The 26,539-nt window shown below is 44.8% G+C and overlaps 1 protein-coding gene across 3 annotated transcripts in view; it reads right to left on the bottom strand.

The window, feature by feature from the left end:
* Positions 1 to 9,032: 9,032 nt before the first annotated feature.
* Positions 9,033 to 26,539, bottom strand: part of LOC144686211 (aquaporin-3-like) — a 33,125-nt gene continuing 15,618 nt past the window's right edge. For 2 of the 3 annotated variants that reach the window (XM_078551307.1, XM_078551311.1), the window contains exons 3-6: positions 24,874 to 25,011; positions 16,579 to 16,700; positions 14,327 to 14,544; positions 9,033 to 9,273 (exon numbers count right to left, since the gene is read on the bottom strand). In XM_078551307.1, the coding sequence (XP_078407433.1) occupies positions 9,099 to 9,273; positions 14,327 to 14,544; positions 16,579 to 16,700; positions 24,874 to 25,011 (653 nt within the window). In that variant the 3' untranslated portion in view covers positions 9,033 to 9,098. The remainder of the gene's footprint in view (positions 9,274 to 14,326; positions 14,545 to 16,578; positions 16,701 to 24,873; positions 25,012 to 26,539) is intronic. The other variant, XM_078551318.1, reaches the window with a different exon arrangement.

Here is a 26,539-nt window from a genome sequence, read left to right as displayed (position 1 = left end):
ATATTGTTCTTCCCCTTCATGCCTGTGCCTCCCCTTCTGTCCTATTCTGGTGTTCTTTCTGGGTGACACCTGAAGGCTATAGGTGCAAGAGACGGTCCAGAGACTGAAATGATCCTCCTCTTAGGGCCACAGTGTTCACCAGTGGCAACAGTCTTTGGAGCAGCTTGAAGGAGGGGTGTTGATGTGTGCTACCAGCCTGAGGGAGATTAGTTTCATGCAACCTGCTTCCATCCCACTGGTAGTGGGTACTGACCCCAACTGCCAACTGATTTGCAGGACGGGTGATCTAATGCTAGCAGAGAAATAATACCCTGGAGATACTGGAACACCTGAAAAATGATCTCCTCAATATCTTGACAGTCTTTCACCACCTCTCCAAGAGCAGTTTTCCATGGTCTAAAGGCCAACAGGGCTGGTGCAGTCCTCCCAGCCCCCCTGCATTAACAAGAAGCTTTCCATGATGATGTTGCAAAGGGTGGAATTGGATCTCACCATGACCCCAGCCTCTGCTGCCAATCCTGCATGAAGCTGTGCAGAGCCTCCAGGTTTGAGTGACGTTCAGTCAGGAACCTTCGTTTCATGGCAGGACGCTGAGTTCTGAGTCCACCAGCACCTGGCCCAAGTGCTGCTATTTCCTGAACACCGCCAGGTCCCACTTCCATTCTTATCTCCTCTAGTTGCCATGTGCTCTATGCATCACCCGTCACCAGCATTTATTGCCCATCCCTAGCTGCCCTTGAGAAGGTGGTGGTGAGCTGCTTTCTTGAACCGCTGCAGTCCATGTGGTGTAGATACACCCAGTGACAGTGAAGGAACGGCGATATATTTCCAAGTCAAGATTGTGAGTGACTTGGAGGGGAACCTCCAGGTGGTGGTGTTCCCATCTATCTGCTATCTTTGTCCTTCTAGGTGGTAGTAGTTGTAGGTTGGAAGGTGCGGTCTAAGGAGCTTTGGTGAATTCCTGCAGTGCATCTTGTATATGGTACACACTGCTGCTACTGTGCATCGGTGGTGGAAGGAGTGAATGTTTGTGGATGTGGTGCCAATCAAGCAGGCTGCTTTGTCCTGGATGGTGTCCAGCTTCTTGAGTGATGTGGAAGCTGCACTCATCCAGCTGAGTGGGGAGTATTCCAGCACACTCCTGATTTGTGCCTTGTAGATGGTGGACAGGCTTTGGGGATGTTCTTGTAGCCACAATATTTATATGGCTAGTCCAGTTCAATTTCTAGTCAATGGTAACCCCCAGGATGTTGATAGTGATGGATTCAGTGATGGTAATGCCATTGAACATCAAGGGGCAATGGTTGAATTCTCTCTTGTTGGAGATAGTCATTACCTGACACTTGTGTGGTGCGAATGTTACTTGCCACTTGTCAGCCCAAGCCTGGATATTGACCAGGTCTTGCTGCATTTGGACATAGACTGCTTCAGTATCTGAGGAGTCATGAATGGTGCTGAACATTGTGCAATCATCAGCGAACATTCCCTCTCCTGACCTTATGATTGAAGGAAGGTCATTGATGAAGCAGCTGAAGATGGTTGGGCCGAGGACACTACCCTGAGGAACTCCTGCAGTGATGCCCTGCAGCTGAGATAACTGACCTCCAACAACCACAACCATCTTCTTTTGTGCTAGGTATGACTCCAACCAGCAGAGAGTTTTCCCCCTGATTCCCCTTGACTCCGGTTTTGCTAGGGCTCCTTGTTGCCACACTCAGTCAAATGCTGCCTTGATGTTAAGGGCAGTCACTCTCACCTCCCCTCGGGAGTTCAGCTCTTCTGTCCTGTTTGAACCAAGGCTGTAATGAGGTCAGGAGCTGAGTGACTCTGGTGGAACCCAATCTGGGCATCAGTGAGCAGGTTATTGCTAAACATTGCCACTTGATAACACTGTTGATGACCCCTTCCATTACTTTCCTGATGATCGAGAGTAGACTGATGGGGTGGTAATTGGCTGCGTTGGATTTGTCCTGCTTTTTGTGTACGGGACATACCTGGGTAATTTTCCACATAGCCGGGAAGATGCCAGTGTTGTAGCTGTACTGGAACAGCTTGGCTAGGGGCGCAGCAAGTTCTAGAGCACAAGTCTTCAGTACTATTGCCAGAGCCCATAGCTTTGCAGTATCCGGTTCCTTCAGCCATTTCTTGATAGCACGTGGAGTGAATCAAATTGGCTGAAGACAGGCATCTGTGATGCTGGGGACCTGCGGAGGAGGCCGAGATGGATCATTCACTGGGCACTTCTGGTTGAAGATTGTTGTAAATGCTTCAGCCTTATCTTTTGCACTGATGTGCTGGGCTCATCCGTCATTGAGGATGGGGATATTTGTGGAGTCTCCGTCTCCACTGAGTTGTTTAACTGTCCACCACCATTCACAACTGGATGTGGCAGGACTGCAGATCTTAGATCTGATCCATTGGTTGTGGAAACACTTAGCTCTGCCTATCACTTGCTGCTTGGCACGCTATTAGCTTCACCAGGTTGACACCTCATTTTTAGGTATGCCTGTTGCTGCTCCTAGCATGCCCTCCTGCACTCTTCATTGAACCAGGGTTGATCCCCTGGCTTTTTGGTAATGGTAGAGTGGGGAATATGCTGGGCCATGAAGTTACAAATTGTGTTCGAGTACGATTCTGCTGCTGCTGATGGCCCACAGTGCCTCATGGATGCCAAGTCTTGAGCTGCTTGATCTGTTGGAAATCTATCCCATTTAGCACAGTGGTAGTGCCACACAACATGATGGAGGGTATCCTCAATGTGAAGGTGGGACTTCATCTCCACAATGACTGTGAGGTGGTCACTCCTACCGATACTGTCATGGACAGACAGATGCATCTACAGCAGGTAGGTTGATGAGGATGAGGTCAAGTATGTTTTTCCCTCACCACCTACCGCAGACCCAGTCTAGCAGCTATGACATTTAGGACTCAGCCAGTAGTGATGCTATCGACCCACTCTTGGTGATGGACATTGAAGTCCCTCACCCAGAGTACATTCTGCACTCTTGCCACCCTCAGTGCTTCCTCCAAGTGGTGTTCAACATGGAGGAGCACTGATTCATCAGCTGAGGGAGTGTGGTACGTGGTAATCAGCAGGAGGTTTCCTTGCCCATATTTGACCTGATGCCATGAGACTTCATGGGGTCCAGAGTCAATGTTGAAGACTCCCATGGCAACTGTATACCATTGTGCCATCATGTCTGCTGGGTCTGTCCTGCCAGTGGGACAGGAAATGCCAAGGGATGGTGATGGTGGTGTCTGGGACATTATCTGTAAGATATGATTCTGTGAGGATAACTATGTCAGGCTGTTGCTTGACTAGTCTGTGAGACAGCTCTCCCAATTTTGACACTAGCCCCCAAATGTTAGTAAGGAGAACTTTGCAGGGTTGACAGGGCTGAGATTGCCCTGTCGTTTCCAGTGCCTAGGTCGATGCCAGTTGGTCCACCTGGTTTCATTCCTTTTTTGTGAGTTGTAGCAGTTTGTTACAACTGATTAACTTGTTAGGCTATTTCAGAGTCAACCACATTGCTGTGGGTCTGGGGTCACATGTAGGCCAGGTCAGGTAAGGGCAACGGATTTCTTTCCCTAAAGGGCATTAGTGAACCAGATGGGTTTTTACAACAATCGACAATGGTTTCATGGTCCAAATTTTCATTGAATTCAAATTTCACTATCTGCTGTGGCAGTATTTGAACCCAAGTCCCCTGGGCATTACCCTGGGTCTCTGGATTACTAGTCCAGCGACAATACCACTACGCCATTGCCTCCCCCTACTTGAGCCTCTTCCCTCCTTTTCTCATCTAACTCTATGAATCTAAGCTTCTCCCTCATATGCTTATCTAGCTTCCCCTTAAATGCATCTATATGATTCACTTCAACCATTCCCTATGGTAGCGAGTTCCACATTCTCACCACTCTCTGCATAAAGAAGTTTCTTCTAAAATCATTATTTTTTTTTTGATGACAATCTTATAATGATTACTTCTAGATTTGCCTTCTCTACCAAAACCTTTTATAATTTACAAGGCATCTATTAGGTCACCCCTCAGTCTGCACTTTTCAAGAGCCTGTTCACCCTCTCCTGATAGGTATACCCCCACATTTCTAGATGTTCCAGCCTAATCTTACGATCAGTGTTTCTTTTTCTCAATACTGGTTAATGTTAATGATGAACCATGATCATTATCCAAACACTTTCAGGATGGACAACAGCCATTGAATTGTTTACTGACACTTGACATGTGCCAGGAATTTATTTTTAAGAAAAATAGAAAAAAACTACAATGTATTACATTTACATAAACACTTCTTACTATTATGTACCATTATTAAATGTCATTCAAAGCCAATTCTGTTTTACTTATTTCCATTTGTAAACAGAACAAAGGAACATAGTAGGCAGCCTTAAAGAAATCTATGGATTTGTAATAAATGGAGCATCTGCTGTCATTGTATAACAGCAGGATTTGTTGATCTTTACTCAAGTAGCCACATCAATTCTGAGAATTTTATTTATTCATGACTTTCTGCTAACCCCTTTATATCCTGGGCTGTGTACTTTTTCTGTCTTGGATTGTATTGTACATGTTAATACATGTGGTGCACAGGATTACTTTTATATGTGCATTTCCTTTGTTCCCACATATACATATGAAATGGCAAAAACTTGTACTTTTCAAATACCAAAATATTGTATTTACTACAGTTTATCATTTCAGAAGCTATTTTTAATAAAATCAAAATCCTAAAATAAAGCCCACTTCAGCTGGCATTACTGTATTTACAACCCATCACCTAAAATGCAACAGCAGATTTAAGATAAGTAAAGCTCAGGTTTAAACAATCACCAATTAATTGGCTTTAACTGTACTTTTACAAAATTTTATAGCTAATATGTGAGCTGGTTTTACATTGCACTAAGGTTAATTTTAGCAAGGCCAGTTTCTGACACCCAGGTTTTGTGCAGTCAATTAATACCCTAAAGTACTCAGCTAGAATTACTAAGATTATCAGCCAGGAAGACTTGATTAAAATGTCACTAGCTGTTGTGGTGAATCAAGCAAATTTACTTTTAGTATGCAGCTGACTGGACAGCAACTTTGAAGCATAACATTGGACCAATGAAAAAGCAAGCTTGTGCAATGGTCATGCTGCCTCCAGGGGTGACAATGAAAACCCATCTCTTTGAATGGGTCATGTTAAGTCTGGAAGTAGCAGCGATGCTTCCTTTACATTTCAGTGGAGTTTAGACAGCTAAATGTACAACTGACAATGGTGAGGCAAAGGGAGACGCACAAGAGGCCAGAGGCAAAGGAACAGTGTTCTGGGGGTGATCACAGGGGGGAGTACATTAGAGTGTTAGGGAAGGACAAGGTCATGAAGGAGTTTAAACACATGGCAAGGATTTTAAATTTGAGATCTTATAGGACCAGTAACTACTGTAGGCCAGCAAGGATATGAGTGATACATGAGCAAGACATAATGGGGCATAATACAGGCAGCAGGGTTTTGGATAAGTTGGTTTACATTGAGTGGAGAATAGTTGGCTGGGTAAGCATTGGAATAGTTGAGTCTCACAATGGTAAAAACATGGAAGAGTTTCATCAGCAGTTGGACTGAGGCAGGGGTGTAGGTGGGTGATATTACGGAGGTGGCAGTAGGAGGTCTTTGTAATGGAATGCCAGGTTGACAGCTTACGTGAGAGTCGAACATGAGGCTGAAGTAACAAACCATTGGTTCAAAATAAGTAAGTAACTGGGCGCGGTTTATAATCAGTGGCAAAGGTACAGAGTTTGTGGTGGGACTGAAGATGACGTCATTAGTCTTCCAATGTTCACCTGGAGGAAATTGCAGCTCATCCAAGATGCTGGGGTGTATCTTCCAGCAAATTCCATTTCTAAAATAAGGTGGCTCCTTCAACCTGTTTTAAATGTACATAAATGATATCAAGTTTATTTATCCCAGGTTGGAGGTCCTGGATGGTGCAACTTTGTAGCTGTTGATAGAGGGATAGCTCATTGCGCCACCTCCAATAATTTTATACTGTAGGATACACCAAGAGTTGTGTAGTCACTGGTCAGCTAATTAGTAACAGTGTGAAATACAACCTTAACTATTAAATCTAATTTCTATGGCTATAGTTTTCAACTAAATAAAAAAAAATCATATTAGTGATACATACATGAGCATGTTTGAAAACTACTATTATGATTTCCCCCAGATTCCTAACAACTGGAGGTCTTGGGGGCAGGTTAAAGGTACTGGGCAGAATTCTCAGGTTGGCGAGCGGGGGCTTGTCGACGTCACCACGCGTCATTTAGATTTTCAGTTCGGCAGGCGCGCAGCCAAACTGTCAAAGGCCTATTAAGGCCATTTAAATAGTAATTAATTCAATTAGTTGAGCTGCCTGTCCAACCTTAAGGTTGGTGGGCAGGCGAAGAGCCCAGACGGCATTTGCATTTTTTATGAAACCTCATCCACGGGCGGAATGAGGTTTCATGAAATGTTTGAAAAGTCAATAAAAATTTTAAAAATAATTCTTTCACATGTCCCAGCTCATGTGACAGTGTCACAAGAGGGGACAAGATTTTAAAGTTTTTATTGCCCTTTATTTAAATTTACACATGTCAAACTGATCTCCCTGAGGTACCTCTATGTCTCAGGGAGACCTCTGCGCGAAAGAGCGCAGGGAACGATTCAGGGAATCTCCCCCCACACCGCCCGCACAGGGAGCATTCAGCGCTTCCGGGTGAGCATCACGCTGGGCGGGCCTTAATTGGCCTGCCCACGTAAAATGGCGGCGTGTCCCCAATTGTGGGCGCCGACGGGTTCGTAGCTGCCCCTGCCCGCCCCCGCACAACCCTCCCAACAGGGGTAAAATTCAGCTCTTGGAGTCAAAGTACGATTTTAAAAATCGCTGTCCAACCCTGGACTTCTAGCAGTTGGGACTTTTTGATTGCTGATGATCAGAATGCCCCAATCTCATCAAGCCTGAGGGACAAATATCTCAGGCCTACAGCTCTGCTTCAATTTGCTCCTAATCCTTTTACACCCATGCCCAGACAGGGGCAGGTCTGTGCCTAAAGTCCACCTTTGCCAAGGAAATGTCCACAGTAAAGATAAATTCAAGCAGCTGTTTCCTCACAGGCAAACACATTTGTCTGCTCACCAGTGGGTGTTCATTGAGGAGAATCTGCCTTTATTTATCATTCCAACATCATTCTAAGGTAATAATAATAATATTTATCATTCTAATAAGATTGAAGCTTTTGTCACTTGGGTCTGCTCTTGATAGCACAAAGTTTGAATGTTATAAATCAGAACCTTCTACAGCCTAATTTGATTTTGACAAATCCCATTGTCAATTAGAGGATAATTTTGTGGGAAGATTTCTCTGTGTTTGGCAAGTGCTTGCCCAAGTCAGGAGAATATGACAGCAGGTAACTGGGTTCCTTTATTCTCTTATACTTTTTTGTTTCAGCTAAATGCATGTGTGATAATGCACATGATTGTTTCTGTGTTTCGTATATAACCTTATAAATCGACATAAATTTTATTGCAGAAGATGTTGAAATTCTGGATGTTTCAAAAATATCATGGCCTGAATTATACGCTCCCCCCCACCCCCTGGTGGCTTTTAAGATGGTGAGCTGGAGGAAGAGAGGGAGTGTGAAATTGAAGGGACAGGATTCCCTTCGAGTTGCCACCCGCCCTGCACACACAGCAATTTTATGCTGGAGCAGGCAAGGCCTCGGACGAAAAGCCTGCCCTTGCCCCAAATCAGCCCCTTAAATGGTCAATTAATGGCCACTTAAGGGCCGTTTTCCACCCAGCCTCAACTTTTAGGCTGGTGGAAAGAAGATTGAACCTCCATGGGGAAATCCCAAAATACATCAAAGTTCATCCAGGGCAGGAAAGTTGGGGGAGGGTGAGGGAGTGAGGGGGGCATGGGCGCCTTCATCAGAAGCCCTCTTCTGAAGTCAGGCGCCACCCCCACCCCACGCCACCTTAAGGCCTGGTGAGCTCCGGACCTCCCTCACCCCCGGCCTTTCCCTCGAGCCACCCTTGGCCTTCCCTACACTGGGACCCCCTGAACTTACCTGGGCCACCAGTTCCCAGACTTAGTCTCTGACATATTTTTGGGCCTGAATTTTTCAGGCAACAGGTGGGTTCAGCGGGAGCGGAGCCGATCGTCGCCCACGATCAGCTCCGTGCCGCCATTTTACAAGGGCCCAGCGTAAGACACGAATGGTAGGCCAGGGGAGAGGAGAGAGAGTCAAGGCCAGCGCTCTTTCACGCATGCATGCGAAAGAGCGCTTTAATCTCCCTGGGGTATGGAGCTGCCTCAGAGAGATTGAATCACGGTGTCACATGAGATGGGACATGTTTTTATATGTAGGAAAAAATTTTTATTAAATTAATAAAAGTTTTAGGAAACCTCATCCCGCACGTGGATGAGGTTTTCTAAAAAACGCGAAGGCCACTTGGCTTTTTCGCCTGCCCACCAACCGTAAGGCTGGACAGGCAGCGTTAACAGTTAGCTTAATCACATCCTTAATGGCCTTAATGGCTGTTTACATATCAGCGGGTGCGCAGCTGACTCCAGCGCGCGCCCGCCGAACGAAACATCACGAGACAGCGCAATGATAACGGGACACACGCCTCACGTCATTTTATGCGCCGGCATGTCGGGCCCACCCCCGCACGCCAACTGAAAAATCCTGCCCTTGAACTTCCTCTCCTGTCCACTGCAGCACTATTGCAGCAGGGACTGGAGAGCTGCCAGCCAATCAGATTGGCCCACAGCTCTCGAAGGCAAGGCTTTCTCCTGAGTGAGGGGTGGAGGTCCTGCCTGCAGCCAATCAACGCTTGTTGGAGTGTAAATTGGCCGTGGGCCAGTCGGAGTTGGCGGAGATGTGTTCCCCACTGACTCTTCAAGTGTCGGGAAACAAGACCCCGCCATTCTAAAAATTCAGGCCCAAGTTATATATGCTGTCATATTCAAAACAAATCAAATTTTGTGGTATACTATGAGAAAATGCATGGGATATCGCAAATACTAATTTGACAATCTTCTGACCATGATCCATAATGTATTAGGAACTTGCTCTTAATTTTACATTAGCCAGTTTTACATTTTCTTCTCCAGAGGGTGAACTGCAGTTTATGGGATCGAGGTGTATTCCAATCATTAGCTGATATACCAGAATACCAAGTACAGAACCAAGGAGTGGGGCAAAAATGGGAATCCAAAACCAGTAGTTTCCGGCACTAGAAAAAAAAATAGAAGAATAAATGATGATTAAACTGAGGTTAAACATCACATTTAATACACCAAATCAAATCGAGTCAAAATGAAACTTGCCAGCATTACAAGCGTACCACATAAATGCATCAATGCAGAAATCTCATTGCTAGTGACATGCTGCGTTCGACACACCTTCACCCTATACCAAAATAACCAGTGTACCTAATAGGTTGACAAAATCAGAAGACAATTATAGAGTCATAGGGAAGAATTTTCCCGTTGGCATACGGGGGTGGGCCCCACACGCTAACGCGTAAAATGGCGTGCGGTGATGTCAGGCGTGCGTCCCAACGTCACTGCGCACCGTTTCGGAAGGCGGGCGCTATGAGTTCAGAGGCGTGCCCGCCATTAATTAATGGGCCAGTTAAGGCCCTTGAGGCAGCAATTGAACATGATTTTTCGCAGCCCGTGCAATCTTCAGGACGTCGTATGGGCGCAACGGGCAGGCGGGTAAGGAGACATTTGTATAAACCTCATCCACAGGTGGGATAAGAGGGGTGAATGGGGTTGCGAATGGGATCTTTCAGGTATTTAAGTGTGAAAGTTACTTATACTTGCCTGTGTGAGCAGGAATACGTCAAAACTCATACCAGCTGCTTGGACAGGAGTAAAAACCTTCAGGTCAGGACTTCACAGTAAAGATCATTTTTGGGGCCTGCAGCTTTCAGGACGCCTTCCCTTAGCCTGGGAATGGAAGTTGTGCTCTCCATTGTAGGAATCTGCTCAGCTGTCGCAGCTGCCCTCAACCTCTATGCCTCTGGCTCTTTCCAGGGGTCGGTGGGTGATCTTTGCGGAGTCTCCCAATCAGCTGTCCACAATTGTGTCAAGCAGGTGACAGACACTCTGTTCAGGCGTGCATTGACTTTCATCCACTACAGCTGGGACCAGGCAAGCCAGACACAGCGAGCCAGAGGCTTTGCAGCCATTGCTGGCTTCCCCTGCATCCAGGGTGCTATAGACTGCACACATGTGGCCATCAAGGCGCCAGCAGGTGAGCCCGGTGCCTTCATCAACAGGAAGGGCTTCCACTCCATGAACGTGCAGATAGTGTGTGATCACAAGATGCAGATTCTACAAGCCTGTGCAAGGTACCCAGGCAGCTCCCATGATGCTTACATCCTCAGACACTCCCAGGTGCCGGGGCTCTTCAGTGCTCCAGCCCGGCTGGATAGATGGCTGCTGGGTGACAAGGACTATCCCCCCAAAAGGTGGCTTATGACGCCTCCCCACCAGAACAGAGGCCGAGCAGCGGTACAATAGGAGCCACACCTCCACAAGGGCTGTGGCGGAGAGAACCATCGGTCTTCTCAAGATGCGCTTCCGATGCCTGGACCGCTCAGGGGGTGCACTCCAATACCCCCCAGATTGTGTGTTACTGATAGTGGTTGCATGTTGCGCTCTCACAATCTGGCGCTGGAAAGGGGCAACGCTGTGGACGAGGAAAACGTAGATGCAGCTGCTCCAGATGCACACAATGAGTCCAGCAGTGAGTCTGAGGATGAGCATGCACAGGGAAATGCTGAGGGGGTAGACGCTGACTCGGGCATACTCCAGGGAGGCAGGGACACCTGGGAGGCTTTAATCCAAGAACCTTCAGCTAGCCCACCACAGATGGACCTTCAACACAAGCCATTGGACCCAGCGGTCTGTGCAAGCTCCCCACCACCTGCCCACCCCCACTATCCTCGGGAGTCGTGAACTATGCTGGGCGGGCCTTAATTGGCCCACCTGCATAAAATGGTGGTGAGGACCTGATCATGGGTGGCGATCGGGTCTGCGCCCACCTGCACCCACACCTGTTCCCGCACAGCCCGCCCAACATGGGGAAAATTCTCGCCATAGAGAATTACAGCACGGAAAGAGACCCTTTGACCCATTCTGTCTGCGCCAGTCATCAAACTCCTATCTACTCTAATCCCATTTTCCAGCACTTGGCCCGTAGCCTTGTATGCTATGGTGTTTCAAGTGTTTATCTAAATATGTCTTAAATGTAATCATCAGGACACGCGCCAGAATACCAAAAAAGGGAGGAAAACAACAATTTATACAGTATGTGAGCAGGGTGCTGATTGGTTGACAAGTGGCATTGCCAGGGAGAATGCACCACTGATGGTGACTGACAACTGCCAAGCATTGTTGGAAATTTAAACCAGGCAGCTTGACCCTGATTAGTCAAGGCACTGCTCTGAGGGATGAGTCAGCGAATGGCTGTCACTTATTTTGTTTAGCTGAAAGAGACGCAATTATGTTTCATTTTTTGCTCCCAGCCTACTGCTTCTGCTGCTCACCATGTCACTGCTACTCACTCACCAAGAGCTGAAACGCACATTTGTTAGTTGTCTTGTGATCAACTAGTAACTTATCCACCTTGTTGGGGAGGCAAGTGGAGTTTCTTTAGGTTTGAATTGTCTACAAGGTAACATATCTGGCAGTTGGAGATTGACATAGGAGTCAATCCTCTGTAGCAAACTTAATAATCCACATAGAAAATTAGGCAAAACCTCAGAACTCTGAAGCATGTTGATGGCCAACCAGCCAGTCTGGTTCAATCAAGGCACCTGGACAAGCCGACTTATCACTGGAGGACTTCCCTTTCAGCTTCAGATAATGCTGCAAGCTGATTACAGATAAGGTATTCATAGTCTGCAAAGAAGGAGAAGCTAATCGGAAATTGAACAGCTTTAGACAGTTTAACTATAGCAGCTCCCAAATCTCTGCTGTTACCAAACTGAATCTAAGGGTAGAATTTTCCATGCCTCTTGATGTTGGGCGTGTTTGGCAGTGCGAGCAGACAATATAGCAAGCAGGCCAAAAATCGGTTTCACAGCATCATGAAACCAGTTTGCAATTGCCTGCTCTGCCTGTCAATGGCAGGTCAGGTTTCCCGCTGCCAGGCGTTGGGAACTTCATTGTAATACATATGCATATCATTATAAACCCTGACTGCAGGCATCAACCCCCCCACACTGGATCATCCGGGCATGCCGACGTGTACATAAGCGACGGGCATCTGGCAAGCTGCACCTCGCTCAGGACTTCAAGGTTTGTTTGCCTACCTTGCTTCGGGCAGCACTCGCGGACATCAGTGCCAGGCTTCACAGGCAGCACCACATCACTTTTAGGGGGACTCACGGGCAGGTCTCTACCTACCAGACCAGCCATAAGGGCGGGGGTGGCTTTTCAATAACTGGAGGGCTAGGTCTTGCTTGGGGAAGGGGGAGAAGAAGCCTCAGGCAAGGGAAAAGGCTGCAGGGCGAGGGGTATACTGAGGAAGTGGGGGGTATCCCAGGGTGTGTGTGGAGGCACAAGCTGATCTGTGCAAGTGGCCTCAAGATGGTGAGGGCTGAGGAGGCAGTTTCCAGAGGAGATGAGGCCAGATGGAGATGTGAGGGTGTGTGTGAGAGAGTGAGCAGTGATGTCCCTGAGCTAAAAGAGAGTGAGATGCCAGCGAATGTGTGATGGACTTGAGTGCGTGAGTTTAGAGTGATGAGATAGTTGCCTTACCCTGGCTACATGTATGAGATCATTCATCCTCTTTCTGCATTGGATGGTCAAACTCTTCTGTGCAACATTGGCACTAATCACCACTGTCACCACCTACCAAGCCGTATTGGTGAGATTTCTGGACCTCCTGCGGCCAGAGCAGGGTAAAGGACATCACGGCGGGCCTCCACGGCGTCCAAAAGGCACTCCAAGGACGGGACACCGAGTGTGGGGGCTATAGTCTTCTTGCCTTTCGGGGTCATGTCTTCTGTGCAGCAGTCCTGGGCTGGAAGCACCGAGAGGTGTGCGTGCAACTGCACTGCAAATATGACACTTGGCATGAGGATGCAGCGACGTGACGATGTGGCGGGCAAATGAGAGCCCGTCTCCCATTAAAATGGCGTGTTTGCCGGGAAGGCGTGATTACAGTGATGGGATTGGGACGATTCAGCGTGAAAAGCCGCCATCGCAGCCATCAGGTAAAATTGTTGCACCTGCCCCCGCATGCCAACGGCAATATTCTGGCCATGAGATAGACTTTCAGGTGCAGTGTGGGAGGCTAAACAAATTGAGAAAAAACTAAATGTTAAGAGAGGAAACTTTGGGCTCTTTCAATGGAAACAATGGCTGAAATGGCACACCTCATCTGGTGATCATGGTTCGGTACAAAATTACATAGGATATATGGTATGAAAACAGACCATTTGACTCAACAAGGTGTACATGACAGTACAACGCAAACTGGAGGAGCAGCACCTCATCTTCCGACTAGGCACTTTACTGCCTTCCGGACTGAATATTGAGTTCAACAATTTTAGATCATGAACTCTCTCCTCCATCCCCATCCCCTTTCCGATCCCTCCCCTTTTTTTCCAATAATTTATATAGATTTTTCTTTTCCCACCTATTTCCATTATTTTTAAATGTATTTCCATCCATTGTTTTATCTCTACCTTTTAGCTTATTTCGATCCCTTCCCTTCACCCCACCCCCACTAGGTGCTTGTCCTGCTTTCTACCCTTAATTAGCACATTCCTTAGATAATATCACCACCTTCAACACCTCTTTGTCCTTTTGTCTATGACATATTTTGGCTATCTCCACCTATCACTGGCCCTCTATACAGCTCTACCCCCCACCAACCCTCTTAAACCAGCTTATATTTCACCTCTTTTCTATTTTTACTTAGTTCTGTTGAAGAGTCATACGGACTCGAAACATTAACTGTGTTCCTCTCCGCAGATGCTGCCAGACCTGCTGAGTTTTTCCAGGTATTTTTATTTTTGTTTGGGATTTCCAGCATCCGCAGTTTTTTGCTTTTATCTTAGTGTACATGACAGTGTTCATCAAGTTATTTTGCGTTCATTTTGGATACTGGTAACTGCAAAAACATTCAAGTTGTGATAATTGCAGGTATAAATGTGTCCATAATTTAAATGACTGGTGTCAGTCTTACACCCCAGAATCCAGCTGGTCAATCCAAGTAAGAATTAATTGAAAGCAAAGCCATAAGAACCGATAAAAACAACTTACGTGAAAACCTCAGCTCCCCAGCCGGCCAATGCTGTAAACAAGCGAGGTCCAAAGTCTCTGGCAGGGTTCACAGCATACCCAGAGTTGAAACCCATTGACAGGCCAATTACCAGTACGGCAAAGCCAATGGTAAACGCCTCCAGTCCCTTTGGCACTGGGTTATTGAGTTTATCCACAATCGCAAGGATGCAAACTATGAGAGCGGTCGTCCCAATCAGCTGCATTGGGAAAAAGGAAAAGCAAATTCAAACTTACAAAAAGTTGAAGGAGATTGTAATGCTTATATTGAATATAGCAAGTTCACATTATGAATACAACTCTAGTAAAAATGAATTTTCCTGTTCAACAGCTTTATATTCTAGAACATCATTAAAATTGGCAGTGTGCATTATGAATGATTCTGCCATAGGTGCTTTCTCATGCCATCATTTGCTCCACTCATCTGAGCATCTTGGTTTTATAGGAGGTGACTCATACTTCCCTATATCTACTTAAATGATAGGGTAAACCAGGGACAAAAAAATCAGCATCACCTTGTGATCTGAACTTGATTAATATGTCTCCTGCATGTATATTTCTTCAATATGTTTAAAAGTAGACTGAGCAAACACTTGGTGAGAGCAGGCTTGATACAAGTCACCCACCTGATATTTGTTGTGTGTGAGCATACAGAGAAATGGGAATGATAAAATTCACTTAAATTAATCGGTACAATTGGTCATCATATAATAATGTAAAATAGCATGCTCACTACACTTCTCTACAGCAGCGGGCCATCTTATTAACAAAAGCAGAACAATTCCTCTTTATTATGACCTACTATTCTGCAGCAGATCCTCTTTTTCCTACAGTCTCTAATTTTTCTTTCTCTGAGCCTGCCTTTTGATGTCTGACTGTGTGCTGCATCTTGGGCGGAATTTTGCGCTGGCAGGATTTGTCAATGGACAATGGACAAAAATCAATGGACTTTGGAACAGCTCGACGCATTTTACGGCTCCGTCCCTGCCACAATGGGACTGTAAAATTCCACCCCTTGTTTCCAGCCCCTATCAGATATCTCTTTTCACAGAAAAAATTTCTCAATGCGTGTGAGGTTTCATTGTCATGACAAGCTAATAAGTTGCTCATTGTTTACTCTCCATGGAAAATAATTTATGTTTGACATATTAACTTCCTTTCTTTAAACTTGCGATAACACCCATTGATAAAAAAATGAAAAGATAATTTTTTTCTCAATCCTTTCTACGGAAAAATGATTTTAAAATCCTGAAAAGTGGCAGTGGCAGTGTAGATTATATTAAAGGATTTTAATAACAGATTAGTTTTGATCAATAATAGATCCAGATACAACAGTGAGATGCAGCACAATAAATACAGGCCTTCCAAAAAAAAAATCAATGTATTTCTGATGTTTTACCTGGAGTTTAACTCAATATCCTCATTTTATGATGCTTCTCAGTGGTGTGAGACATTACTAGATCTATACCAATCGATAGAAAATGTACTTGGCAAAGTTTGCACATTTTGGCAGCAGCTTAATGTTAAGTTAATACAAAGGGGGTGAAATTCATCTTTGGAGCTGTTCAATGGGCAAGAAAAAATAGGCCAATGTAACAGGCTGCCATTTGGTTAGCACTATCTCATACTGCCGCAGAAGTCTAATTTCCCCCTCCCCCGAACCCTCGTGTGCACCATACTAGATAACTAATGAAAGAAATCAGTTAAAGTGGATGTGTACAAAAAAGGACTGCCATGTGACATAATTCATGTCACATGCTTTAATCAGCCTGCCAGCGTGAAATCACCGTGTGGTGCCGGTCACGGGCAGTGGTTGGCTTCCCGACTGGCCCCACCAAGCCTGCCCGCCAAGGGCAAAATTGTGCCCTATGTTTCTGACATGGTCGGTTTTTTTTAACATATGATTCATTCTTGTGATATGGTGATGTTGGCAGTGCCAACATTTATTGCTCATCCCTTATTGCCCTTGATATATTATTACACGTATCATAATTATGTTTTAGGTAGGATATAATACATTTATCTGTGAATTACATTAATGTAATATATCACCAGGCTAGTTATTAATAAAAATTGGAAAATCTTAACCAGAGGGAGGCACCTCAATGAGCAGTTATTCTCTGAACTTATTACTGGAGGTGTGGCCTTGGCTATTTGATAAAATAATCAAATCTACAGTGACCAGTTTTGTATGATACAGCATGTACTTAATAAAGTTTTAGTTAGTTAATTACCTGATCAAAAAAGCCATTTACTGGAGTTAAGTGCACAGATGGGTATGTAGCAAATATACCAGCAGTCGCATTGGGGCCATGTACTAAGAGTTTGTTTTGGCCACTAAAGCCCCACATGGCATCTGGAATAAATACAATCAATTAGTAATTATTTCATGGACTCAGTTTCCTGCCTTGTTCGAGATTTAGCAATTCAATTTTTGTTAAGAATTAGAAAATCCCTGTCACTGAGAAAGAAATACAGACAATACAGACAACATCATCACTGTTATTCAATGGGGATTAAACCAGAATGCTAAGAATACATGGGGGAGAAGTTTCTCCCTGTCAGGCGGGCTTGGCGGGAGTGGGCTGCGCGCTGCCATTTTAAGTGGGCGGGCCAATTAAGGCCCACCCAGCGTGACACGTACCCAGAAGCGCTCAATGTTACCTGTGCAGGCGGTGGAAGGAGGGAGAGTCAGGGCCTGCACTCTTTCGCAGGCATGCCCGCGAAAGAACGCAGAAATCTCCAAGAGGCACGGAGCTACCTCAGGGAGATTCATTTAAGAATAAAACATTGCAATAAAGAAACAAAAAATTACTCAGACATGTCCCCTCATGTGACAGTGTCACGTGGGCTGGGACATGTTTATGTATTTCAATAAAATTTTTTATTTAATTTATAAAGCCTTCATGAAACCTTATCCCACCCATGGATGAGGTTTCATGAGAAATGCGAAGGCCACCTGGGCTCTTTGTCTGCCCACCAACCTTAAGGTTGGACGGGTCAGCCCAGACAATCAGTTCAATTAGTTGATAAATGGCCTTAATAGGCCTTTGACAGTTCAGCAGGCGCACAGCCAACTCCGGTGCGCGCTCGCCGAACTGAAGATTGGAATGACGTCACCGCGTCCTGACGTCACCATGCGTCATTTTACGCGTCGGCGTGCAGGGCCCTCCCCTGCACACCAACCAGAAGATTCTGCCCATGGGACTTCGCAAAAGTCTGAACCTGCAAGCTCAATAATTATTTATTATATATCATTGTAGGATGAAGGATAAGCATGGCAAGTTTCAGGAACCTTGGATAATGAAGGATATTGTGAGATTAGTCAATAAGAAAAGGGAAGCATTCGTAAGGGCTAGAAGGCTGGGAACAGATAAAGAAAGTAGGAAGAAACTTAAGCAAGGAGTCAGGAGGGCTAAAAGGGGTCATGAAAAGTCACTGGCAACCAGGATTAAGGAAAATCCCAAGGCCTTTTATACATATGTAAAAAGCAAGAGGGCAGCCAGGGAAAGGGTAGGCCAACTCAGGGACAGAGGTGGGAATCTGTGTGTGGAGCCAGAAGAAATGGGAGAGATATTAAATGAATACTTCTCATCAGTATTCACCAAAGAGAAGGACTTAGCGGTCGATTTATCTAGGTAAGAGTGTGCAGATAGCCTGGATCATGTTGAGATCAAAAAAGAGGAGGTGTTAGGCGTCTTGAAGAATATTAAGGTGGATAAGTCCCCAGGGCCAAATGGGATCTACCTCAGAGTACTGAGGGAGGCAAGGGAGGAGATTGCTGGGGCCTTGATAGAAATCTTTGTATCCTCAATGGCTACGGGTAAGGTCCCAGAGGACTGGAGAATGGCCAATGTTGTTCCATTGTTTAAGAAGGGTAGCAGGGATAATCCAGGAAATTACAGGCCGGTGAGCCTTACATCAGTGGAAGGGAAATTATTGGACAAGATTCTTCGTGACAGGATTTACTACCATTTGGAAGCAAATGGGTGTATTAGTGAGAGGCAGCATGGTTTTGTGAAGGGGAGGTCGTGTCTCACTAACTTGATCGAGTTTTTCGAGGAAGTGACAAAGATGATCGACGATGGAAGGGCAGTGGATGTTATATACATGGATTTCAGTAAGGCCTTTGACAAGGTCCTTCATGGCAGACTGGTACAGAAGGTAAAGTCGCATGGGATCAGAGGTGAGCTGGCAAGATGGCTTGGTCATAGAAGACAGAGGATAGCAGTGGAAGGGTGCTTTTCTGAATGGAGAGCTGTGACTAGTGGAGTTCCACAGGGATCAGTGCTGGGACCTTTGCTGTTTGTAGTATACATAAATGATTTGGAGGAAAATGTAACTGGGCTAATTAGTAAGTTTGCAGATGACACTAAGGTTGGAGGAGTTGCACATAGTGAAGAGGATTGTCAAAGGATACAACGGGATATAGATCGGTTGGAGACTTGGGCGGAGAAATGGCAGATGGAGTTTAATCCGGACAAATGCGAGGTAATGCATTTTGGAAGGTCTAATACAGGCAGGAATTATACAGTAAATGGCAGAACCTTTAAGTGCATTGATGGGCAGAGGGATCTGGGTGTACAAGTCCACAGGTCACTGAAAGTGGCAACGCAGGTGGATAAGGTAGTCAGGAAGGCATATGGCATGCTTGCCTTCATTGGCAGGGGTATTGAGTATAAAAGCTGGGAAGTCATGCTGCAGCTGTATAGAACCTTGGTTAGGCCACACTTAGAATATTGCGTGCAATTCTGGTCGCCACATTACCAGAAGGATATGGAGGCATTGGAGAGGGTGCAGAGGAGGTTTACCAGGATGCTGCCTGGCCTGGAGGTTATTAGCTATGAGGAGAGGTTGGAGAAACACGGACTGTTCTCACTAGAGCGACGGAGATTGAGGGGCGACTTGATAGAAGTTTACAAAATTATGAGTGGCATGGACAGAGTAGATAGTCAGAAGCTTTTTCCCAGGGTGGAAGAGTCAATTACTAGGGGACATAGATTTAAGGTGAGAGGAGAAAACTGTAGAGGAGATGTGCGGGGCAAGTTTTTTACGCAGAGGGTAGTGAGTGTCTGGAATTCGCTGCCAGAGGAGGTGGTGGAAGCAGGTACGATAGTGCTGTTTAAGAGGCAGCTTGACAAATACATGAATAGAATGGGAATAGAGGGATACAGATCCCGGAAGTGCAAAATGTTTTAGTTGATAGGCAATATGATTGGCGCAGGCTTGGAGGGCCGAAGGGCCTGTTCCTGTGCTGTACTTTTCTTTGTTCTTTGTTCTTTGTAATAAATTCCTTTTCAGGGAGGTCTTGCTTTTATTCTAGAGATTAAATTTTCTCAAGGAACAACTTGCTTTTTTCAGTTAGTCTACCTATTAATATCAAAAAGTTTCAGTTAGATCTCATTTTATCTGCTTCAATAGAAAAATTCAATGACAATGGGAATATCCCATGGTCTCACACATTTTCTCAACTGTAGATGGTCTTTTCCTAAGACAGGTGTTTACTATGACATTGCACTTGACAACTGAGTAAATATAATCATATAGAATTTACAGCACAGAAACAGCCCATTTCACCCAACTGATCCATACCAGTTTTTATGCTCCACAAGAGATACCTATGAATATACAACTCACGAGGAGTAGGCCATTTGGCACCTCGGGCCTGGTCCGCCATTTGATAAGATCATGGCTGATCTGATTGTGGACTCAACTCCACATTCCGCCTACCCCTGATAGATTCTTGACTAACAAGGCAGTCAAAGGTTATCTACCTCTGCCTTAAAAATATTCATTAACCTTGCCTCCACTGCTCCCTGGGGAGAGGATTCCAAAGGCTCACGACTTTCTGAAAGAAAAAAATTGTCCTCATCTCAGTCTTAAATGGGAGCACCTTATTTTTAAACTGTGTCCCCTCGTTCTAGTCTCTCCCACAAGGGGAACTATCCTTTTAGCATCCACTCTGCCAAGTCCGCTAGTAACTCATGTGTTTCAATCTCTCATTCTTCTAAACTCCAATGGATACAGGCCCAACCTGTCCAACCTTTCCTCATAAGATAACCCCCCCATCCCAGGTATCAATCGAGTGAACCTTCTCTGAACTGCTCCTAAAGCATTTAAATCCCTTCTTAAATAAGGAGACTAAAACTGTACACAGTATTCCAGATGTGGGCTCACCGTACAGCTATAGCAAAATATCCCCATCTTTATGTTTCATTCCCCTTGCGATAAACAACAACATTCCATTTGATTTCCTAATCACTTGCTGTGCCTGAATACTAACTTTATGTGACTCATGTACCAGGACACCCAGACCCCTCAGTACCACCAAGTTCTGTAATCTCTCTCCATTTACATAAAAAATAGTTTTCTACTCTTCCTGCCAATGTGGACAAGTTTACATTTTCCCACATTATGCTTTACCTGCCAAATTTTTGCCCACTCACTTAACTTATCTATATCCCTTTGCAGGCAACTTATGTCCTCTAGAAAACTTACTTTCCTACCTATCTTTGTGCCATCAGAAAACTTAGAAACTATACATTTGGTCCCTTCATCCAAGTCATTGATATAAATTGTAAATAGTTGAGGCCCCAACACTGATCCCTGTGGCACTCCACTGGTCACATCTTACCAACCCGAAAACAATCCATTTATGCCTACTCTGTTTCCTATTAACTAACTAATCCTCTATCCATACCAATATGTTACCCCCTACACCATGAGCTCTTATCTTACGGAATAACCTTTGATGTGGCACCTTGTCAAATGCCTTCTGTAAATCCAAGTACAGCACATCCACAGGCTCCCCTTTATCCACATTACTTGTTCCTTCCACAAAGAATTCCAATAAATTAGTCACATATGATTTCCCTTTCACAAAATCATGTGACTCTGCCTGATGCATTGAGATTTTCTAGGTGCGCCGCTATACCTCCTTAATAATAGATTCCAGCATTTTCCCTATGACAGATGCTAAGCTAGCTGGCCTGTAGTTTCCTGCTTGCTTTCTCCCTCCTCGAATGAAGCGATTACATTCACTATTTTCCAATCTGATAGGACCCTTCCTGAATCTAGGGAATTTTTGAAAATTAAAACAAATGCATCTACTATTTCAGCAGTCACTTCATTTAAGCCCTAGGATGGAGCCCATCAGGACGTCTCACTATCCTTCAACTAACCCTGTCACCATCATTTTGTGACAAATATCTAGTTCCTGTTTCATGTTAATAGTTTAGAGGAAATGTTTAGTTCTGGGAAGATTGTTGTTGTGAAGGTAAGGTCACTAAGCTGCTGGGCTTTAGAAATTTCCAGAACACCTAAAAGAAAATGGTATTTCAGAAGATTACCCATGTTTGTTTAATAGAGTCAGAATTGAAGAGATGAAGCCATGAAACAGGTGCACTTTCTTAGCTGGAGAACTGGATACGTAATGTCTACATTGCTTGCAAAGAAGTGCAGTGCAGAGGGATGTTTTGTTTTGAGAGTTAGAGCTAAATTAGTTTCAGAGCATTCAATGAACTCTGAAAGGCTATATTGTCATGGAGAAGGGTGGAGCTCAAGAAGGTTCTATCATTTCAATTTATCTGCGTGCTTGCTAGGAGAGGGGGTTGGTTGTAGTTTGGACCTCGTGTGATTTGCAGCTCAGAGAAGTCCTGGGAGCTCTTTGGTGAAGTTAGGGCTCAGGAGCAGTCCTGGGAGCCAGTTATACCTCGGTGCAGCCTGTAGACTGGAGTTTGGAGAAACCCAGGGGCAGTGCCAGCAAAGTAAAGCTAGCAGTCTACATAAGAGTTAGAAGCATGTTGGAAATTAAAGGCGGGAGTACAGCTTTGTGAACCCAGTGGAACACAGTTTCAGGAGGAGAGATTGAACCATCAGGAGGTAAGCAGTCGTTGAGGCAGTCTGATTTGCAGCAGCTTTTGAGGGCATTCAGAGGCTAGATCTTTGAAATTGAAGAGTTGAAATCCCTCATGAAGGAGACAGAGTTTTAATGAGATTTTGTGACTCACAGTGGTCACTGACATCTGGGTGGGTTGCTGAGGAATCAGTGGGATGTCAAATTTGCTTCTGCCATTTAATGTGTGGTGTGTTGTGTTCAACCACAGTTTGCCTATTAATTAATATTAACCTCATGTTAATTTTGCATGTTAGAGTATACGACAGACAATGTAGATTGTTATACTTTTCTGACTATGCATAGTAATGTTTATTTTGCTTGTTTAAAACCGTGGAATCTTGTGGCTTTATTCTCCTAGTGGATAACTGGGATTTCAAACTTTGTCAACTTTGAACAAGAAGTTACTAGTCCCTAACTGGATCATAACAATTTCTCCATTACTTACTTAGCTAGCCTCCTAAATGTATTTTTCCTATTCGCTTTAATTACTCCACATGATAGCAGTTCCTCCTGAATTCCCTACTGGATTTATTAATAAACAAATTTATTTATGCCACCCAGGTCATAAATGCTGTCACCTCTAGCTGCCTAAATTTAGGTGATTCCCAAAACAGAACTCCAACATCTTTGGAGAAAGAGCGAAGTTTCCTCACAGATGTTAAAGGAGCTTGGTATCTTAATCACCAATAAATTAAACCATTGCTACTTTTGTAATTTTTTTTTTCATTCTGTCATGGGATGTGGGCATTGCTGGCAAGGCCAATATTTGTTGCCCATTCCTTATTGCTCTAGTGGCTTGCTTGACCATTTCAGAGTCAACCATATTTCTGTGGGTCTGGAGTCACACGTAGGCCAGACCAGGTAAGGACAGCAGATTTCCTTAGTGAACATTAATGAACCAGATGGGATTTTATGATAATCAACAATAATTTCAGTGCTAAACTTAAATGGGGCGGGATGACGTCGGGGGTTCCTCCCAACATCATCCCGCGTCATTCCACTCACCATCTGCAACCCTACCCACCATCCGATGCACCTGCCACTCTACCCATCTGCAAACCTACCTATTCCCCACATCACCCTACCCACCTACCACCCTACCCCACCTGCCACCGTACCCCACCTGCCCACCCTACTCATTCATCCATCCATCCACCCAGTCACTAACATTCACGCTGGACATTTAAACTTACCATACAGCAGCTAGTGCAATAAAAAGGGGGCGTGTCTCCTCTTCCCCCCAGCACTACAGCACTGCGATGGAGTTCTTCAAGGGACACTGTGCTCTGTATATCTGAAAAAACCAGGTTCAGAAGACCCGGAAGAAATTCAGGGCAGCGTTGAGGCATGGAAAAGTTCAGGCAGAGGGGCAAGTTGAAGATGGCTGCCACTCCGCGGAAGATCCAGGCATTAAATAAACTTCTGCCTGAATGAATCTGCCTAATTAATGCCCTGGGAAATTCCACTAGTCATATCCTATTCAACAGAGTCTGTACCTTGCTTTTTATTCATTCATGGGATATGGGCTTCACTGGCTGGGCCAGCATTTATTGCCTATCCCTAAATGCTGTCTGTATCTCTCTCATTCTCTGTCCATTCTACCACATAACATTTTATGAATTAAAACTTTAATTTTCACAACCAATTTATCAAGCAGAATTTCATCAACTCTGAACAAAGATTTACACTGTTGTCAAACTTTCCATCATTCTTTTAGCTGTCAAGACCAATGGTCTGGAATTTACTTCCCAAACCCCTCTGCCACTGTAAGTCTGGGCAAAATTTTTCCGTCGGCGAGCTGGGGGCGGGGCCCACTCACTGACGCAAAAATGACGCGGGATGACGTCGGGAGGAACCCCCGACGCCATCCCGCCCCATCTAAATTTTCAGGAAGGTGGGGGCACAGCGCAATCAGCCGTCCGCCTGCCGACCTGTCAATGGCCAATTGAGGCCATTGACAGGATAATTAAGCCAATTAAAGGTCCTTCCCATCCAACCTTAAGGCTGGCGGGCAGGCCAGGAGCCCCAGCCGGCTTCTGATAATACATGAAACCTCATCCACTGGCGGGGTGAGGCTTCATGTCGGTTTTAAAAAAGTTTTATAAAGTTTTTGTGATATTTATTAACAGGTCCCATCTCATGTGACATGGTCACATGAGGGGGACATGTTAATAATTTTTTTATTATTCTATTTTTGCTGTTTGAAACATTGTCAGTGATCTCCCTGGGGCAGCATTTAGTCTCAGGGAGCAGTGTGCTCTTTCGCATGCATGCGCGAAAGAGCGCACTCTGACAGTTGGGGAATCCTCCCCCCCACCCCCCACAGGAAGCGCATAGCGTTTCCCGTCAGGCAGCCCGCTGGGTGGGCCTTAATTGGCCCGCCCACTTAAAATGGTGGCAGGGCCCGTTTCGGCAGCAGCGATAGGCTGCCCGCCCGCTGCCAAGCCAGCAGGGCCCGCCCGCCCATCAAGGGCAAAATTCTGCCCTCTGACTAATTAACTCTCTGTACAGAAGCTGCCTGGCCTAGTGAGTGTTTCCAGCATTTTCTGTTTTTATTTATATTGCATCTCTCTTGAGAAAAATAGCTACTCTGCATAATTTAATTAAAAATGAAAATAACTTTGCTACTTACCAAAATACAAACCAAAAATGACACCAGATCCAAGGAAACCACCTAATATTTGTGCCAAAGAGTAGAGGGGAAATTTTATCCAGGGCTCACGAGCAAGTAAACACATGGCAAAGGTCACGGCAGGATTCAGGTGAGCTCCTATATGAGGAACAAAATAATCACAATGGATAACCTCTGTGCTTCGGAAATGAATTGTGCAAAATCAGTATAGGTTCATACGAAAAAGTTTTGGCTGCCTCTAATTTATTTCATTTGTTTTATTCGTCTTATTTTAAAAAGGCACCTCATCATACAGCATTATTTCACAGCATAGATTGACTCCACATGGAAACATAGGCTGAGAATTTCCTCGGAGCTGCTGCCACCCCGTCAATTGTGGCACAAATTCCAGTGAAGTTCAGGTGACAGATCAGGAACCACTCCAAGGAAATTCCCAGCCACAGACATTTTAACCCAGAGGGAGACCATTCAGCTGTTCTTACCTGCACTGACTTTGGGCCCCACTCACTGGCTGCTTTGACACAATGCATTTTCCTGCTTTCTCCTCAAACTCAAATCTCATTTTCTTAATTTCTCCTCATGCTGCTTTATATTCTTCTAAGTTATTACCCAATACCTTGTTGAACGTTACAATCAGTTTAATATTGATTGCTACTTGTGGCAAAAAAGTTTGCATGACAATGTTTTTTCTAATTTCACCCTTTATGTATCTAGTACTTGGGATCATGGCCCCATGTCATCAATGTACCAACGTAATCTTTTTCCTTTTCAATACTATTATCGAATGTTCCCTTAAAATTTCCAAGTTTGAGAGAATATAGACTTAATTACTCTTTCTCTACCTTGCAGCTTAAACTCCAAGGGCAGAATTTTACGGCCCTGTTTCGGTGGGGACGGGGCTGTAAAACGCGGCGAGACTTTATAAACCCCATTGACTTCAGCAGGAACGTAAAATCGCACTGCCGTAAAATTCTGCCCCTAGTCTTTGTAAATTTGTACTTCAGTTTTCTCCTGAGTTATTAAAGTGGAGAACCAAAACTGTGCACAGCATCCCAGTTGTGGGTGAACTACTGTTTTTTATAGACCACCCTGCTGAATTCCACTCGACATACCTTATCCAACAGAGTCTGTACCTTTGCTGTCTGCATCTCTCTCATTCTCTGTGCATACCACCACCTACTATTTTATGAATTCATTTTAATTTTCACAACCGATTTATTTTGCAGAATTTCTTCAAATCCAAAAAAAAACTGTTGCCATACTTCCCATCATTCTTTTCGCTGTCTCGGCCCCATGCTCTGGAATTTACTCCTTAAACCTTTCCGCCACTGTAACTCACTCTCTTCCTTTAAAGTCCTCCTTCAAACTCTTCCCTTTGGCCAAGCTTTTGCTTATCCCTAGTATTTCTTTCCTTGACTTAGCATCTGTTTTTTGACTAATCATCCATGAAACTTCTTGCAACTTTTTTCTGTGTTAAAAGGACATATATAAATGCAAATTCTTGTTTTTCTAGTAATTCTCATACTGACATACCCCTCATTAGGTACATGAGTGGTGCCAGAAGACAGAAGGATTGCAAATGTTCTGCCCCAAAAAAGGGAAAAAGGATAAATCAGGTAAATACAGACCAGTCTGCCTAACATCAGTGGTGGGGAAACATTTGGAG

This window comes from Cetorhinus maximus, chromosome 1 (genome assembly GCF_964194155.1).
Source record: "Cetorhinus maximus chromosome 1, sCetMax3.hap1.1, whole genome shotgun sequence".
Taxonomy (NCBI): domain Eukaryota; kingdom Metazoa; phylum Chordata; class Chondrichthyes; order Lamniformes; family Cetorhinidae; genus Cetorhinus; species Cetorhinus maximus.
Note: the sequence above shows the minus strand (reverse complement) of the source record. Positions and strands in the feature narration are given on the sequence as shown.